Genomic DNA, 16,988 nt, shown 5'->3' with positions numbered 1-16,988 from the left:
TTCATATAACAGCAATGCCACAACTCAAGAAAATAAACAAAAAAAGCAGTGACCCACAGGAGTCTGAATTCTTCATTCACCAATCTGACTAATCTTCAATGCTTTTTGCTCTTTCCTATTTAAATAAGCCCACTCAGTCAAATCGTCTTTTAGGCATGCATACTAGTTGTAACATGACAATATGGTGGATCTTGTGTGAATAGCTTTACATACTGATACTGTACATCACATACATACTTCAATCAAAATTTTACTCTTACCTTCTGAGCATCAGTTTGGGATTCTTTGCCACATACTGATCCATTAACTCTACAAATAAGGTTCGCATTATGTCTGTGTAGTATTCTAGTTTCCCATGCAAGGCAACCGTAAGCAGCGAGGCAAAGTAAAGCTTTTCCCTGGCAGAGAAGCCTTTCTGGTTTTCTAGAGTATGGATGAACTAAGAAAGAACAAGGAGCATACAATTTTAATATACAAAAAAATACCAACTTCTTTCTCACAAAGCTGCCTGCTGCAACTTTTACACACTGACAATTACATATCTGATGTAGCACACTTCAAAAATGTCATACAATTGTGCTAATTGTTAGAGAGGCTTTGGCCATATTAGGACCATTGTTGGGTATCTAGTAATTCTATCTGCTGATCCTGATGTACTGACATCTCCGTCTTAGTGCAACATTAATAGATTCAAAAGCATTATGAATCAGAAGGTAAGGCAGTTGTCTAATGTGGGTTCCAGGTAGGAAAATTAGAACATAAATAAATAATATATTGTTATCAACCCAATACTTACAATAGTCAGGAAAGACTTGCTGTTCAGGAGATTAGAAAACTGGTTGAGAGCCTGTTCTACAACTTGGCGTCTTGCTTCTGGAATATCCAGTTTGCCAGTGATCATTACATCTTTTTCTCCATCTTTTGATGGCCAGAAGAAAACCCTGTCTGTATAGGTCTTGTAATCCAGAATTGGGATGCCAGCTTCATTGAGGTCACTGGTCTGATCTTCCATTTCAATCATTAGATCTAAAAACATTATAAACCATAACAACTTGATAAAATGACATGCTGAATGTTAGTATCAGTGTCTGATCTCCATATGCCTAAATTCCCTGTGAAAATTGTGTTTTGGAATTGCCAGGTTAGGATTTTGGGCTGTATGGACAGCATATCCTTGGTTTCACTGTTAAACCTCACAAGACTGTATACACATAGAAACCTGAGCTACAGTGTGGGCTGGGGAGGTGCAAGATTAATAACACAACCATAATTCAAGGAGATTAACAGTGAGAAGCAATCAGGAAAGCATTTCCACAGATAACTGCAACATGAACAAGGTTTGTCTATACTAGGACATAACATAGCTAATATTTGTTCACATTTAACTTAAGTCTGCCTAACAATCTACTGATAACAGTTACAGTTAGATTGATTAAATATTCACCTCTAACACTTTAAACCTTTAGGAAGCTTGTGGTGTAAATATGTTACTTAAATTTCCTCATCTATGCACTGCTGTACTCCATAATTATATTCTCTGCCTCAGATGCTAGTGTTTAAAAGGGTTTCCAGAAAGTTCAATTTACACTGCTGCCCATGGGTGACCATGTGATCTGCTTGGGAGCCTTTGACACCTTGAAACTCCTACACTTATGAAAAGTCTGGCCATGGGTATATATTGGCTTTTCTGGGTGTAGTTTTGGTACATATGGTTGGCAAAACAATATTATCTATTGCAGTAACTAGATGATAGATTTTCACATTACTGGGACTGATGCACAGTAGAGTGTTTCAAAGGTATGTGCTTGACAATATTGAAGTAGATAGAAGAGAGCGAATCTGAGTTGCTGATAAAAAGTTGTGCTTATCCATTAACGGTGCTCATGAATATCAGCAATAATTACACCCAATCCTTAAATAACACTGGGCATCCCTAAGTAGACAATACATATTAACATTTGTATATTACCAATAAGAATTAGGTGAAACATTTACACATTTCAAGCTTACTATAGGCAGAGAACAAAGATACATTTTCACAAGAAACAGTCCAATATTACCTGTGAATTCCTTCTTGCAGCGGTCTCTGACACTTTCCTCTAATCCTTCCAGCTGTTGCTTGACTTTCTCATACTCCCTCTCGGCCTGCTGACTCTTCCTCCTACAGAAATAACCGTCATCTATTAGAGACTCTTTCAAGCACACCAGACCAGTAATGAAGTTGGCATGCTCTATAGAATATACATTTATTTTTTACAGGTACAAAGCAATTTCTTTTTGCTTTGGATGTAGACTTGTTAGACTTGCAAAAATAACCATTCCCAAAAGATGCCAAAAATAGCACAACTATCGGATCACATACGTAATTGCCAACAGCTTTGCACACCTGTGCTGAAACTTACTATTACTACACAATTTATGGCTGTCTGGATAATTCTGTTCTATTTCTTTTTCTATTTAACCATTGCTTGCTCCTCTTTTGAGCATAACATAATGCAAAATTAACCCCACTGACATACGTAAGCAAGATATTCAAAAGGCATGACAAGACAATTTATTTGGAGAAATTGAACTATTTGTATAACCAAAATAGGTGAGGCCACAGAGACATTAACAAATACTAATATACAGGTGAAACTCGAAAAATTAGAATATTGTGCAAAAGTTCATTTATTTCAGTAATGCAACTTAAAAGGTGAAACTAATATATGAGATAGACTCATTACATGCAAAGCAAGATAGTTCAAGCTGTGATTTGTCATAATTGTGATGATTATGGCTTACAGCTCATGAAAACACCAAATCCACAATCTCAGAAAATTAGAATATTGTGAAAAGGTGCAATATTCTAGGCTCAAAGTGTCCCACTCTAATCATCTTAAGCCATAACACCTGCAAAAGGTTCCTGAGCCTTTAAATGGTCTCTCAGTCTGGTTCGGTAGGAATCACAATCATGGGAAAGACTGCTGATCTGACAGTTGTGCAGAAAACCATCATTGACATCCTTCATAAGGAGGGAAAGCCTCAAAAGGTAATTGCAAAAGAAGTTGGATGTTCCCAAAGTGCTGTATTTCAGAAAATTAGAATATTACATGCAATCAATAAAACAAGGATTGTACATAGAACAATATCGGACCTCTGAAAAGTATAAGCATGCATATGTACTCAGTACTTGGTTTGGGCCCCTTTTGCAGCAATTACTGCCTCAATGCGGCGTGGCATGGAAGCTATCAGCCTGTGGCACTGCTGAGGTGTTATGGAAGACCAGGATGCTTCAATAGCGGCCTTCAGCTCTTCTGTATTGTTCGGTCTCATGTCTCATCTTTCTCTTGGCAATGCCCCATAGATTCTCTATGGGGTTCAGGTCAGGTGAGTTTGCTGGCCAATCAAGCACAGTAATCCCACGGTCATTGAACCAGGTTTTGGTGCTTTTGACAGTGTGGGCAGGTGCCAAGTCCTGCTGGAAAATGAAGTCAGCATCCCCATAAAGCTCGTCTGCGGAAGGAAGCATGAAATTCTCCAAAATCTCCTGGTAGATGGCTGCGTTGACCCTGGACTTAATGAAGCACAGTGGACCAACACCAGCAGATGACATGGCTCCCCAAATCAACACAGACTGTGGAAACTTTACACTGGACTTCAAGCATCTTGCAGTGTGTGCCTCTCCATTCTTCCTCCATACTCTGGGTCCTTGGTTTCCAAATGAGATGCAAAAGTTGCTCTCATCAGAAAAGAGGACTTTGGACCACTGAGCAACAGACCAGGTCTGTTTTTCTTTAGCCCAGGTAAGACGCTTCTGATGTTGTTTGTTGTTCAGGAGCAGCTTGACAAGAGGAATATGACACTTGAAGCCCATGTCCAGGATCTGTTTGTGTGTGTGGTGGCTCTTGATGCACTGACTCCAGCCTCAGTCCACTCCTTGTGAAAGTCCCCAACACTTTTGAATGGCCTTTTTCTGACAATCCCTGCTGCTTGTGCACCTTTTTGTTTCACACTTTTCCCTTCCACATAACTTTCTATTAATGTGCTTTGATACAGCACTTTGGGAACATCCAACTTCTTTTGCAATTACCTTTTGAGGCTTTCCCTCCTTATGAAGGGTGTAAGTGATGGTTTTCTGCACAACTGTCAGATCAGCAGTCTTTCCCATGATTGTGATTCCTACTGAACCAGACTGAGAGACCATTTAAAGGCTCAGGAACCCTTTGCAGGTGTTATGGCTTAAGCCTAGAATATTGCACCTTTTCACAATATTCTAATTTTCTGAGATTGTGGATTTGGGGTTTTCATGAGCTGTAATGCAGGCCATAGACGGGGAGAAAACCGGACGGATTTTTTTAGAATAACGAAAAATCGATCGTTCAATCAGCCGACGTTAACATCGTTGGTAAAAAAAAGTCGGCTAATTTTCGTCCCGTCTACGGCAGGCAATTAATATAATAGCGGTGTCCCTGCAGAGAGCTCCGCTATATTTGACATTTAAAAGAAGAAGAAATAGAATATGAATAATAAGAAAAAGTTGCAACATTGTATCTATTAGTATCCATTTCGGATACAGATGTTTCTATTCTGATACAAATAGATACAATATTGCAACCTTTATACTTTTAAATGTCAAATATCATAGCGGAGCTCTCTGCAGGGACACCTCTAATATATTTGACATTTCTAAGTATTGAAGTTGGAAACATTGTATCTATTTGTATGGATACAAATAGATACAGATGTTCTTCTTTTTCTTTGGTCACGGCTCATGCGCATTTTTTTAATTGGGAAAAAGATTGTCCGATTTGCCTATCATTGCCGTGAAAATCGGCCGATGGGCAAATTCGGACGTTTTTTCCCCAACATGAACGATTAAAAAAATGTGTCAAAATCAAGAAAACTGGCAGACCAATTCAGCCACTAACGATCCGAAAATGGGCCAATTTTTTTGGACAAATTTTCGGCCGGTTTTCTCGCAGTCTATGGCCTGCATTAGCCACAATCATCACAATTATGACAAATCACAGCTTGAACTATCTTGCTTTGCATGTCATGAGTCTATCTCATATATTAGTTTTACCTTTTAAGTTGCATTACTGAAATAAATGAACTTTTGCACGATATTCTAATTTGAGTTTCACCTGTAGATTAAAAAAAAAAAAAAAAAACACTTACCGGTAGAAATAAATAGATATACCAATGATTAAAATCATTGGTATGAGGACCACAGGAATAATGATATGCAAAGGTATTACTGGTGACTGTCCGTATTCTACTTTTCCCAGAACCCATTCTCTGTTCCCAAACTGAACCTATACAGGAGAAAAAGATGATACTACATGACAAAAGTTTGAAAAAGCATTCCAGTAGTATACAGTGAGACAAACTATAAATATATGAGGCTTCCTCTCATATATAAGATTGGTAAAGTGTCTAACTCGAGAACAGGCAACCCGTCAATCGTGGGCATGTGGCAGGTAGATCATGTTCCTCCCTTGCCAACCCCCGGAACAAGAGGGGTGGTATTTACTGAAATTGATCCCTATTTTTCCTCCTAGAGAAGTTGGCTTTCAGCTCCTGCAGGAGGAGAATACAACTAATCGGTTCTAGTAAATGCCAACCTCTTCCTGGTTTGCCTTTCTCCCCACCCCCCCATGTGCTACCCTGGCCCCTCTGCAGAAAAAACCCCAAAAAAACTAAAACTACTGACACTGTCCACTGTCCTGCTGACTGACAACATCTACACACTGTCCACACATCATCGACTGCTGTACTGACACTGTCTACACACTGTCCACTGCCTACTGACAGATAGTATTCACTTTTAAGGTAAAAAAAATATATATATATTTTAATGCAGGAATAGTGATGTGTGCTATTCCTGTCCATGAACCCTGCAGCATGTTCCCTTCTGCTTAAATTGACAGCTACTATAGATCAATGGGTTATGCTATGTTATGTTTACTCCTTTTCTACCAGAGGTCATTGAAATCTAGATGCCCAGATCAAATTAAGTAGTGTCAATCGCCATCTGTTAATGCAACAGTAGTTCTAGCACTAACTTGCTTACCTAAATAATTTTTACATTGTCTTTTAAGGACATACCAAGCTTTTGTATGGTACACTGCTTTGTTGCCATGCTCACTTTTTTTTTATTACAGGGTAAAGAATGGACAACGTATGTTAAAAAGTAACAGTTTTACCCACAAATGTTCTTGAAATCTATTTTGACAAGCTTGTCATTTTGCACAATGGATCTTTAGCATTGCCAGCAAAATGTAATTAGCACAAATCTGAAGACAAGATCTTAGAGAAAGCAGAACATACCGTAAACTCTGGCAAGTTATCGGTGGTGTCCCTCTTATGGCGTCTTCGGGGTTGAGGCTGCTCTTCAGGTGGAACACAGTATAAATCAGTTAATGTCAATGTACTTATCTTGCAAACACTTTCTCCAACATACGCCTTTGCTTCTTGTATTGTCATTGCAGCATTCAGGTTATTTCCCTACATAAGAAACAGAAGAAATCACTAATGTGCTACAGTGTGCTGCCAAACCAAGGTCATGAGATTGTCATTGCTAGTTCAATATAAAATCACTTTCTGATATAACAAGTCCAGCTATAGGTAAAATTCCAGTTATAAAAGGAGATTGGTGGGCTGGGTATTCCACTGGCATCTGTACTCCGCATTTTCTACCACATAGAATACCAATAAACCTAAAAGGGACAGTGGAACTTCTTGCAATGACTGTGGTGGTCACACTTACCAGTCTTTCTTGATATTGTTAATATAAAGGAACCCTCAAACTCCAGTTGTTTATAGAAAAAGTAAAAGTAAGCAACTACAAATGCTGTAGCTGCAGACATTTAACAAACAGATACTCACCAGTGCCAGTTCTTCGACGGTAGTCCCTTCCCCTGCACTACCATTTTGAGTGTGGGAAGCCGGTTAAGACTTCCTGCTGGCTCACAGCCAGCTTCCCCACTGCACATGTGCTGATCTTTGTCATTGGTCCTGCAGCCCCCTGGGACCTGTGATTTTTCCCAATGGGAAGATGGGGGTGTATGGGCCTAACTTCCAGAAGTGGGAGCGGGTACCTGCCAGAATAAGGTACCCGCTCCCTTTAAAAAAGAAAAGTTTACATCAATGGCAGAGGAGGGGAGGAGGAGAAAAACAAGTGGAATTTCTGATTTTTTATTTTTAAAGTTCTGCTTTTAAATGATGTTCCAGTCTCACAGACCCCTTATAAAATGACCGCATCCACAGCTTACTGAATATTAGTGTGATGGTCAAGGAGAAAAATGCTCCTTACATTTGTGGTCAGTGAAGAAAATCTTCCTAACAGACAGCTAAAAAGATAATTGGTGTTAGTGGGAGCTTATCCTAGAGGCAGAAATCGCTCCTTCCTCAACCTCTGGAGGAACCCTTGCACTGAACCATTATCCAAAAATGTAAAATGGCTTTTGATTGGACTAATCCTTTAAATTTGGGAAATAATTTACATTATTAAAACATGAGCACCACCTCCTTTTTGTGCAATGTTTAAAGAAACTGTTGCCAAACGTGTTGTAATCAATGAAACGTTAATAAACACTTTGCTCTGATCCTGCTGAGAAATGTCATCTTGCCTATCACACAAAATGCAAGAAACTGAGGCCACGCTGTCAATCATAGAATGTCCATTAAAGTGGTTATAAAGGCTGAAGGTTTTTTTTACCTTCATGCAATCTATGTATGAAAGCAAAAAAACCTTCAGTGTGCAGCTCCTCCCTCAGCCCCCACTTATACTCACCTGAGCCCGAGCCTGTTCCCAATTCAGCAATGTGCATGAGAGCAGAAGTTCTCCTGGGCCTCTCTCTCCTCATTGGCTTAGACAAAGCAGCCACTGGCTCCTGCTGCTGTCAATCACAGCCAGTGAGGGAGCAGGGTTGGGTGGGTGTTGGGACAGGGCCAAGCCGTGCTCTGTCTCTTAGACACACGGGGTCGGCTCTGAAGTGAGCATGCACGAGTGCCTCCAGAGCAAGCAGCTTGCATTGTGGGGACTCAGTGGGGGGAGGGGCCAAGAGCGCTGGTAAGGGACCAGTGCACAGCGCAAGTATGTATAACATGTTCGGTATTAAAAAAAGAAAATAAAATCTTATTTTAAAAGGCACCTCATGTATAATTACTGTATGCATACATCAAATGCAAAGAGGTGTAGTTAGAAATGAAGATAAAGGAAACCATGGGAGTGGATTCTGAAAGTACCATTAGATTTGTAGAAGAAGGCTTACCATTATAAAAATGTACTGCAGCATCAAATTATGGGTACATTCGCACTTACAATTCTTTCTAGGTCACCCTGCAAAGTCTCAAATATCTGTTGAACCTGCTGGTGAAGTCCTAATGCAGCGTCTCGTGATGGTGTTGCAAGAATGCCGCACAGCTCCTGAACTCAAGGCAGTGTAACCACTCATGTAAGCTGTGCCTGCTTGAACTGGACTGCATTCACACTTTGAAATTTTGAATTGTGGGCAGAATTGCATTGCATCGCACTGCAATTACAGCAAAACACAATGCTCCTGCTCCTTTTTGGGCAGCAAGCTTTGCACAAACGCATATTACTGCAATTTCCATGTGCTTCTGTTGCACGAGAACAGCGGTAGGAATAAAAAAATAAATAAATCACACCGTGTTTGATGCATCATTAAGAATGAATGGCACCCAAACAAATGTGGTGCATTTTGCTAGGACTGCCCGCAATTCAAAATCCTGAAGTGTGAATGAGGCCTTACAGAGGGGTGAAAAAGCCTGTAGCCTGTCAATCGGCACCTGGCCACACATAATCCTGACCACCACTTTCTGGATTGACAGCACTGTCTGTGTTGCTGAAACTCGCCAAGTGTGATCCGAAGTGTCTGGGAGGGGATATGTGAGACACAAAATGAAGGCGGATTTGGCTCAAGGGTGGTAAAGGACGTTCTTGTTTACTTTTAGAAGCTCACGCATCACTTAGTAGTTGGATTTGGAAATTGTTTAGACTGTTATACTGGAGTCTTTAGTTGCTGTTGGTTCAGAACCAACAGTGTATGTCGGCATTTCAGCACTGCTGTACTAAAAAATGTAATGTGCTCCTGAATACTATACTCAGGAAAGACTAACACTGCTACACAGAATTAAAAAAAAAAGGAAGCTAAAGGGTACAAGGTCTCAATGCAGAGCTATGAACTGACCTCTGGTAACACATTAAATATAGACAATAGTAATAGTTTAGTTTATATGGCATCAGAAGCCTGTTTTTCTTTCCTTTCATCCGACACACAAATAATTATGTTTATTGAAAAACAAATATAAATCCATTTTGGTTCTCAAGTGTAAAATATATGGTTTAGTTTGAGTAATGAAAATCACAAACAGTGAATAAAACAGTCTAGAATCCACAGGATATAACCATACCCCAGAGCAGAGATCTTTACATAAAATGAACACAAGAGGGCACTACAAGCAAATGATATAATTAGAAGTATTAGTATTTAGTGCATGTCCGATTTCAATTGGGAAATGGGTGCCTTGTGTTTTCAAGTTTTGTTTTTATTGAACATATTAAACATACAAACAAGACGGAGCAGTTCAACCCAGTGCTGCTGTTAAAAATGATTTCATATTTGTTACAACAAAATCACTCTCCTCAAACATAAAATTCTGGATGATCACTGATCATGTATGCATGTTTCCTGGGTTTCATATCAGTTTATCAAAGTTTGGTGGGGGTTCCTAAGAAAACCAAAATGAGGATGAAGGGATAAGATCACAGATATCTACCACTCCTCATTTTAAATTGTTGGTAGGTGAAGGCGAGAAAGAGTAAAAGTTTAGGAGAGAGTTGGGAGTTATGGAGAGTTCTAGAAAGGAGCCATTTAAGGAAAAACTAATTTTCTGTTTCACTTGGCCCACTGTATTGGTTCAAACCACCATTCTTTTGCTAGAACCTGTTTGGTCATTAATAAAACTGATACATATGAATGTAATTTAACTGATATGGGATTCTGGTCCATAGTTTTAAAAGGAAATGAGTCTACAATTTGGACTGGCGATGTAACAAGAGATAGAGTAGGTTCTTCTTCTGTAGGAGGATCCAAGAGATATTTGGTTTTTGACTCAATATTATTTACAGTTTATGGATCCTGAACACTTAAAGATTATAGGAGATGAAAAATGAGATGTAATTAGAGTATAGGATTTTCAAATATGAAGTTTAGCTCACGTTAAAGTGGGAGTGACTATTTCAGTTGTGGATTTGATTATTCCAGATATAAAAGTATCTCCTCAAGCCATTAAAATTACTGAAGGAAAGGAGGATTTAAGTTTGATATGTACTACGCAAATATACTTACCTCAAAATTCCCTATTAACCTGGAAGAGAAATGGTGAATTTTTGGGTAGTCTTTTCCAAAGCTCAACTAATATAATTTGTAAGAGTAATTTTGGAAAGATAGATTGGACAAACATTCCAAAGTGGAATAACTCCTCTAAGTCTTTTGCAAAGTTTACCTAATAAATATGTATTTGCAAAAAATCATACAGATTTATGGGTAAATAAGTGGGTAGGATGTAATCAACATGAATCTTATTGTAGCTCAATGATTCCCATAGCTGGGAAAGAAAAAAGGTTTGTTCCAATTACAGTCTGAGGACTGCCAGTTAGTAATACAACTTTTGTTATATTTTACTACAACTGATCTGTGTTTTATTTTATCTTTTGTATTCATTTTGTGTTGTTTCCAAGTGTGAATTAAATAAAAGTCACACGGTTTTAAATCAGCCTGGCACTAGAACACTTTACCTCAAACACCTAAGAAGGACAATTAATAACATAAGTGTCACAATATTTAACAGTCATCATAAAAAGGTTTAATAAAGCTCCTCAGGTGTTTTGGAATGCCTTTCCCCAGAAGTGTATAGTCCAATTTATATACATCAGTCCAGTCTCTTCTAATTTTGAGTCATTCCCACCATATGCATAAATGGGTCCTATATTTCTCGAAGCACCAGTCAGAAGCCTTGGAGACAAATTTTGCCAAACAGTGAGGGACCATGTACCAGCACATGGGTAGTTTATAATTCGATTTGATTAACAAGGTGTTGACTGGGCAATGAGCTGTGGTTTCCCAAGTTTGCCTCTGATGTCTTTCTCCCAGTGTTCTACGTATGGAAGGGGGAATAAGGGACTGTCCTTTTAACAGAGAATTGTATATCATAGAGACTGTGCCCTTGCCGAGGGATAGCGATGGCAGGTATTTTCAATTGTTAGCGTTTGTAGAGATGAAGCGTACTTGCAGCCATGTTTTCATAATGATTATCGGGGAAATAAAAAAAGGTAAAGTGGACATGTAAGATAACTATTGCCAATCATACACAATGACATAAATTACCTTGGCATGAATTAGATTATTCACTTGCTTCATTATGCCATCTGTGAAGTTATCAAAAGTGGGATCATGAATGTAACTGAAAGAAAGTTCAGCTGTCTGTAGAGGTATTTCAAAGCCATCCATTTTAATCTGACAGATAACCTCCGAGTTCAGGTGATGTTCCAACACTTGTGGAGAGGAGAATATTATTACCGTGTCATTGACTTTCTCAAGGATGTCTTGCTTTTCTGTCTGTAAAGAGTAAGAGGAAAAAATGCTGATCTCTCCGAGAACATAATGAGGGCGACTGCAGGACTTAAATGTGAAGATAGATTAAGGAGATGCCGAGTGTGACACAGTAAAATAATCAATAATGAAGACAAAAAATTTAAATAGAAAAGTCTAAATTGGAAAAAAAAAAATACTACAAATATGGAATATCTTTGAAGAATTGATGAGCAAGATTGAGAAGTTTGTAAATGATGTTAAAAGAAATATTATACATTAGAAGTCTTTACAAGGGTAAGACTACACAACATATTTTTCAAATATTGCTATTTTTGCTTTGTAATAATGAGTCCTCATTACAATTAAGGGTAGAGATTGTCTTGTTTCCCTGACAACCAGAAGTTAATTTCAAAAGAGCTATAGTTTAGCACAAGGTATTAGTTTGTTTTTGTTGCTTCTTTTCAAAAATATAGCCATGATACAGGAAAAAGCCTCTGGTTTCGGTCCACGTTTGCTTGAGCAAGGCAGCTTAATTTGTGCCACGCGTCCTGCACAAAAAAATGTTTGTGCACCTTTTTATAAACGTGGCTGAAGGGAAACTGCATGGTCTTTTTGACCATAAATCTTCCCTGCAGTTCCCACATCCACGATCGCGCTGCAGGCTGAGATGTGTGGGGGTGCCAGTCTAAATGAATGGCAGCCCAGCACGTCTCGCAAGAGCAGCGCCATTCAGCTGCGGGTGGTTGAGGGTGCAGGAACAGGTGCGATTCTTGCACCCGCAACCAGCCCACAGCCTGCTGGCTAGTGTGAACCCAGCCTTAAAACAGTAGTAAACCACAAAAAAGAAAACAAAAAAAAATCTCCCTGCAAGTTAAGAGCATAATGCGCTAGCATGCATTGCACTGACCCCGCTTGAGGACTGCTGTTCTCAGTCGCTTCCACTTCGCTTTAATACCACTAACAGTTGACCGTGGAATATTTAGTAGAAAAGAAATTTCACGGATGGATTTATTGCACAGGTGGCAACCTGTCATGGTACCACACTTGAATTCACTGAGCTCCTGAGAGCGACCCATTCTTTCACAAATGTTTGTAGAAGCAGTCTGCATGCCTAGGTGCTTGATTTTATACACCTGTGGCCATGGAGGTGATTGGAACACCTGAATCCAATGATTTGGAGGGCTGGCCCAATACGTTTGTCAATATAGTATCTGCGCATATATACACACACACACATATATATACATACACACATACATACTTTTTGTTTGGGGGGGGGGGAGGGGGTTATACATCAATTTCTGTTGTCTAAATGTGTTTTCTAGCTTACTCAACTACGTACATCCTTTCAGTCCTGGCCATTGTGGGTGCTCTATTTACTAATCCCCTCTGCGACTAATGAACCTGAAAGTGACATATTAAGTCATCCAGGTTCAGAGTTGTCATTTTCTGGCAACTGTAGCCAGGTAAGCAGCTAATCAAGCACAATGTATGCTTAAATGAGATGCAGTGGAGGCCAGGGAAACATTGGGAGTCCAATACGCCCCTGATGTTTCCATAAAGAAAACCTGTCACCTGCTGATGCTACCACATATGGGCTTGTTAGCCCCCCCCCCCCCCCATGATGGAAATAAAGTTAAATAAAAAAAACAAACATTAAAAAGTGTCAGAAAATTATAATAAATTATATTATATGCAAACATAAATTGCGACTCTAGCATGCGGGAGTTTTTGGAGCGCATAACACTTCCTCAACTTACTACACAACAAAGGAAAATACTTGACGCACCACTCACTCGAAGAATTGCAGATGGCTGTAGCTTCATACCCCAATTCCAAAGTTCTCGGCAGAGATGGACTGCCAATGGAAATTTACAAATCTTTTTTGGAATACTTATTATTACTAAAGTACTAGCGACCAGACTGACCAGGGTTATCTCTACGCTTATTCACCTTGATCAGTCGGGTTTCATTCCTAACAGATCTACAGCAAATCAATATTCGTAGGTTTTATCTTAACCTTCAAATCCCTACTGATAATATGGGTGACAGGGCGATTTGTCTCTTGATGCCGCAAAGGCGTTTGACAGTGTAGAATGGAGGTACCTTTGGCAAGTCCTTGCGAAATTTAACCTAGGGGACACCTTCATTTAGTGGATTAAATTATTAGTCCTCATGCACACTGGACGTTTTTACAGTGGCTGTTTTTGGCTTTTGACGTTTTTTTCTACAGCCAGTTAATTCCCCAGCATGTTATCCTATGTGTCCATGCATACATAGACTGTAATCAATGTTTTTTGGCAGGGACGTTTTTTGGCTGGAAAAAAACCCCAAGAACTAGTGGGTTTCTAGAGGAGTTTTTTAGCTGTAAAAATGCTCTAACGCTGAAAAACACAGTAAAACGTGGCAAACCAGTGGTTTTGGACATTTTTTTTTACTACAAAAAAAAAATTAAACTCTAAAAATCGCTAAAACCAGCAAATGCAAAAACCCGCTAATACAAAAACACTGAAAAACTCACGTTTTGAACTTGACTTTACACAGCTAACTTTATCAGCATTGTTAAAACTCCCAGTGTGCATGGAGCCTTATATTGTGCCCCGTATTCGGGTTAATAATGCCCTATCCACCTCCTTCACACTAAGCAGAGGGACACAGCAGGGCTGTCCTCTCTCCCTGCTGTTATTCAGTTTAGCATTAGAACCTCTGGCGGCTGCCTTTAGAGAAGATCCAGGTATAGTTGGTTTTTGTAGAGAACAGATGAAGAAAGTAGCGTTATATACCGATGGCACCCTTCTGTTTTTGGGTGATACATCCGTCTCGTTGATAAGTCCACCTTTCTCCCGCTGGACACCCTTACGCATCCCATACCACCTGAACCTGCGCAGATTGAAATAGTGGACTCCTTTAAATATCTGGGTATCATCATTCACCCCAATCTATTGAAATATAAAGATTTCAACAAAAAACAACTAGTTGGACCAAATTCCCTCTATCTGTGGTAGGGAGGCTTAACTTAATCAAAATAATCTGTGTCCCTCAATTACTTTATATTCTGCACAATGCCCCTGTTTGGATTCCTTTACGGATCTTTAAAAGATTTGATACTGTGTTTGACTCCTTAATCTGGCGGATGCGCACGCCTCGGACTATACTAGAAACTCTATAGGAAACTAAAGATATGGGAGGCCTTGTGGTTCCCAACCCTTTTCTTTATTACATTGCGGCCCAGTTACAACACTTTACAGCCTGACAGGACAATACACACCCAGACCCGGTTAGTTTGCTTCTTCTAGGGATTGTGTCCACAGATAATTTGGTGGAATACCTGGAAGCAGGTGAGTTCAAAGCCCTTGCACAGTTCCCCACTTTAACACTGATTGACAGAATTTGGGAATTTTCATTGTCCATTGCACATATCACACCCCTCAAAAATTATTTGATTGGCGCAGGAGGGTTACTACCCTTTGCCCACGTTGTGCTATAGAAAACGGAACTCTACTACATATGATGTGGAAATGCCCTAAATTGGCGCGCTATTGGACATCTGTAATGAAGCTGATTAATAACATTTTCACTCTTGCTCTCCCTGTAGATCCTAAACCTTGTCTGCTGGGGTGGTTAGATGAGTAGACAGTTGAACCCCTCATATATACAGCTATAACTTGTATTTTGTTTATGGCTAGGAAGCTCATAGCCGCCCTCCCCCCCATGAAACTATGGAATGCCTGGTTGGGTACACCAGGCCTGGCACCATTTCACCCAGTGAAGGATAGGCTATTTACCAGTGGATTGCCCTCTGGTTTGATGTGACATTTGAGAAATCCCCTTATTAGAAGTGCTCACGTTATCAAAGATGATCACCCGTTTACATCTGCCCACCCATAGTCATACATTATGGTTTAGTCTGAATCCGTCCGAAAAACTGGACGGATCTAGACTGAACACCCATATGAAAGGATCCTTTAAAGGCTTTTAAGGTGATGCCTATGGAGAATTTTTGATGTCACTATTTTATTCTTCAGGGACCCTACTTTCATAAAATATATAATTGTAGGAATTTTAAAGTAATTTCTAGCAAAGATTGTAGATTTTAACATGTGCAAAAAAAAATTCCTTGGCAGACAAGTGGTTAATCCGCCTTCATACAAATCGGGTGGAAAACAAAATTTCTCTGGTCAAAATCAGACCTTTTGCTTCTAGTAGACATCCTTGTTTCTAAAGTTTTTTTTTGTTCAACCAGTTGAACGAAAAAAAAACCTGACAGATCCCTGCACATATACAAGTGATGCTGATGCAAGAATCTCCCCTGCTGCGCCACTGTATTCTGACAGCTTGGCCATTTGACTGCATTGCTGATCAAATGCTGGTTTTCCTGCAGGATTGTTCAACAGAAGCTGACCATTAGACTGGCTTCTGCTGAACAGAAAGGGGTACACACATACAGAAATTCGTCCGGTTTCTGCTGAACCAGACAGATTTTAGTACATGTATACCCAGCTTAAGGACACACAGATCAAACTAGTTTTTCTTTTTTGGAATTTTGGAACTACATACATTCCTGTCACTCTTACAACTGAAGGAGTCTATAAAGACGAGACTTGCTTATATGATCTTACATTTAAATAGCTCTCAGAGTGTTTCCTCTTTTCAGAAGAATAAATTATTGTAAGTTAGGTCAATAATAAAAGTGCCCTCATTTCCTAATAATCAAGTCAGTGTGGCCCTCAATAGATCTCACGTGAACTTATTCTGTTTAATGAAGGTCATCTGTTTCATTTGAGTTTTACATGCCTGCTCTAAGGCAGTAAATAATCAGCAACTGGCTAGAAATAATGCATGTTCTTGGTTACATATTAATATTTAATCAACATAGATTATTTAACAAGAATATAAAGTTGAGAATAGAAGAAAAAAAAAAAGCAAGGCAGCTGTCAGGTAAAAAAATCTAAAAAAAAAAAAAAATCAGACAAACCATCATTACCCTTTTTAACCTGGTCTACAAAAAAAGAAAAAGCAGATCTGATCTTGAGTTTTGGACTGGGCGGGGTATGGCTTATAGAACTCTTACTTCCTGTCATGATGACCACTGTCACTAGAACTAGAATTATAAAGGAATCTCTCCAACAGGGTTGCAGACAACAATGAAAACCTGACGAAGACTCTCTAACCCCTAACCAGAATATAGAAAATGTTTTGGCTGGTGTTTTGCTCTAAACTAACTATGCTTGTCGCTTGCATCGTAACCAGCAAATTACTAAAACCATAATGCAATCAGTAAAATCAACTGACCTTCCTATGAGAAAGAAAAAATTTTGAAGTATCCATACTATCACCAATAACCTGTTGACAAACTAAAAAAAACAGGGCAATGCATAGCCACTT

General features: G+C 39.3%; 1 protein-coding gene across 2 annotated transcripts in view; it reads right to left on the bottom strand.

The window, feature by feature from the left end:
- Window positions 1–16,988, bottom strand: part of PLXNB2 (plexin B2) — a 280,669-nt gene that overhangs the window by 29,278 nt on the left and 234,403 nt on the right. For both annotated transcript variants that reach the window (XM_089684488.1, XM_089684490.1), the window contains 6 exons: window positions 11,397–11,627; window positions 6,313–6,489; window positions 5,161–5,297; window positions 2,061–2,161; window positions 797–1,026; window positions 261–439 (listed from right to left, as the gene is read on the bottom strand). In XM_089684488.1, the coding sequence (XP_089540614.1) occupies window positions 261–439; window positions 797–1,026; window positions 2,061–2,161; window positions 5,161–5,297; window positions 6,313–6,489; window positions 11,397–11,627 (1,055 nt within the window). The remainder of the gene's footprint in view (window positions 1–260; window positions 440–796; window positions 1,027–2,060; window positions 2,162–5,160; window positions 5,298–6,312; window positions 6,490–11,396; window positions 11,628–16,988) is intronic.

This window comes from Staurois parvus, unplaced genomic scaffold (assembly GCF_062004578.1).
Source record: "Staurois parvus isolate SC_StPar_1 unplaced genomic scaffold, SC_StPar_1.0 ptg000019l, whole genome shotgun sequence".
NCBI classification, from domain to species: domain Eukaryota; kingdom Metazoa; phylum Chordata; class Amphibia; order Anura; family Ranidae; genus Staurois; species Staurois parvus.
The sequence above is the reverse complement of the archived record's forward strand: the minus strand, read 5'-3'. Positions and strand labels throughout refer to the sequence as shown.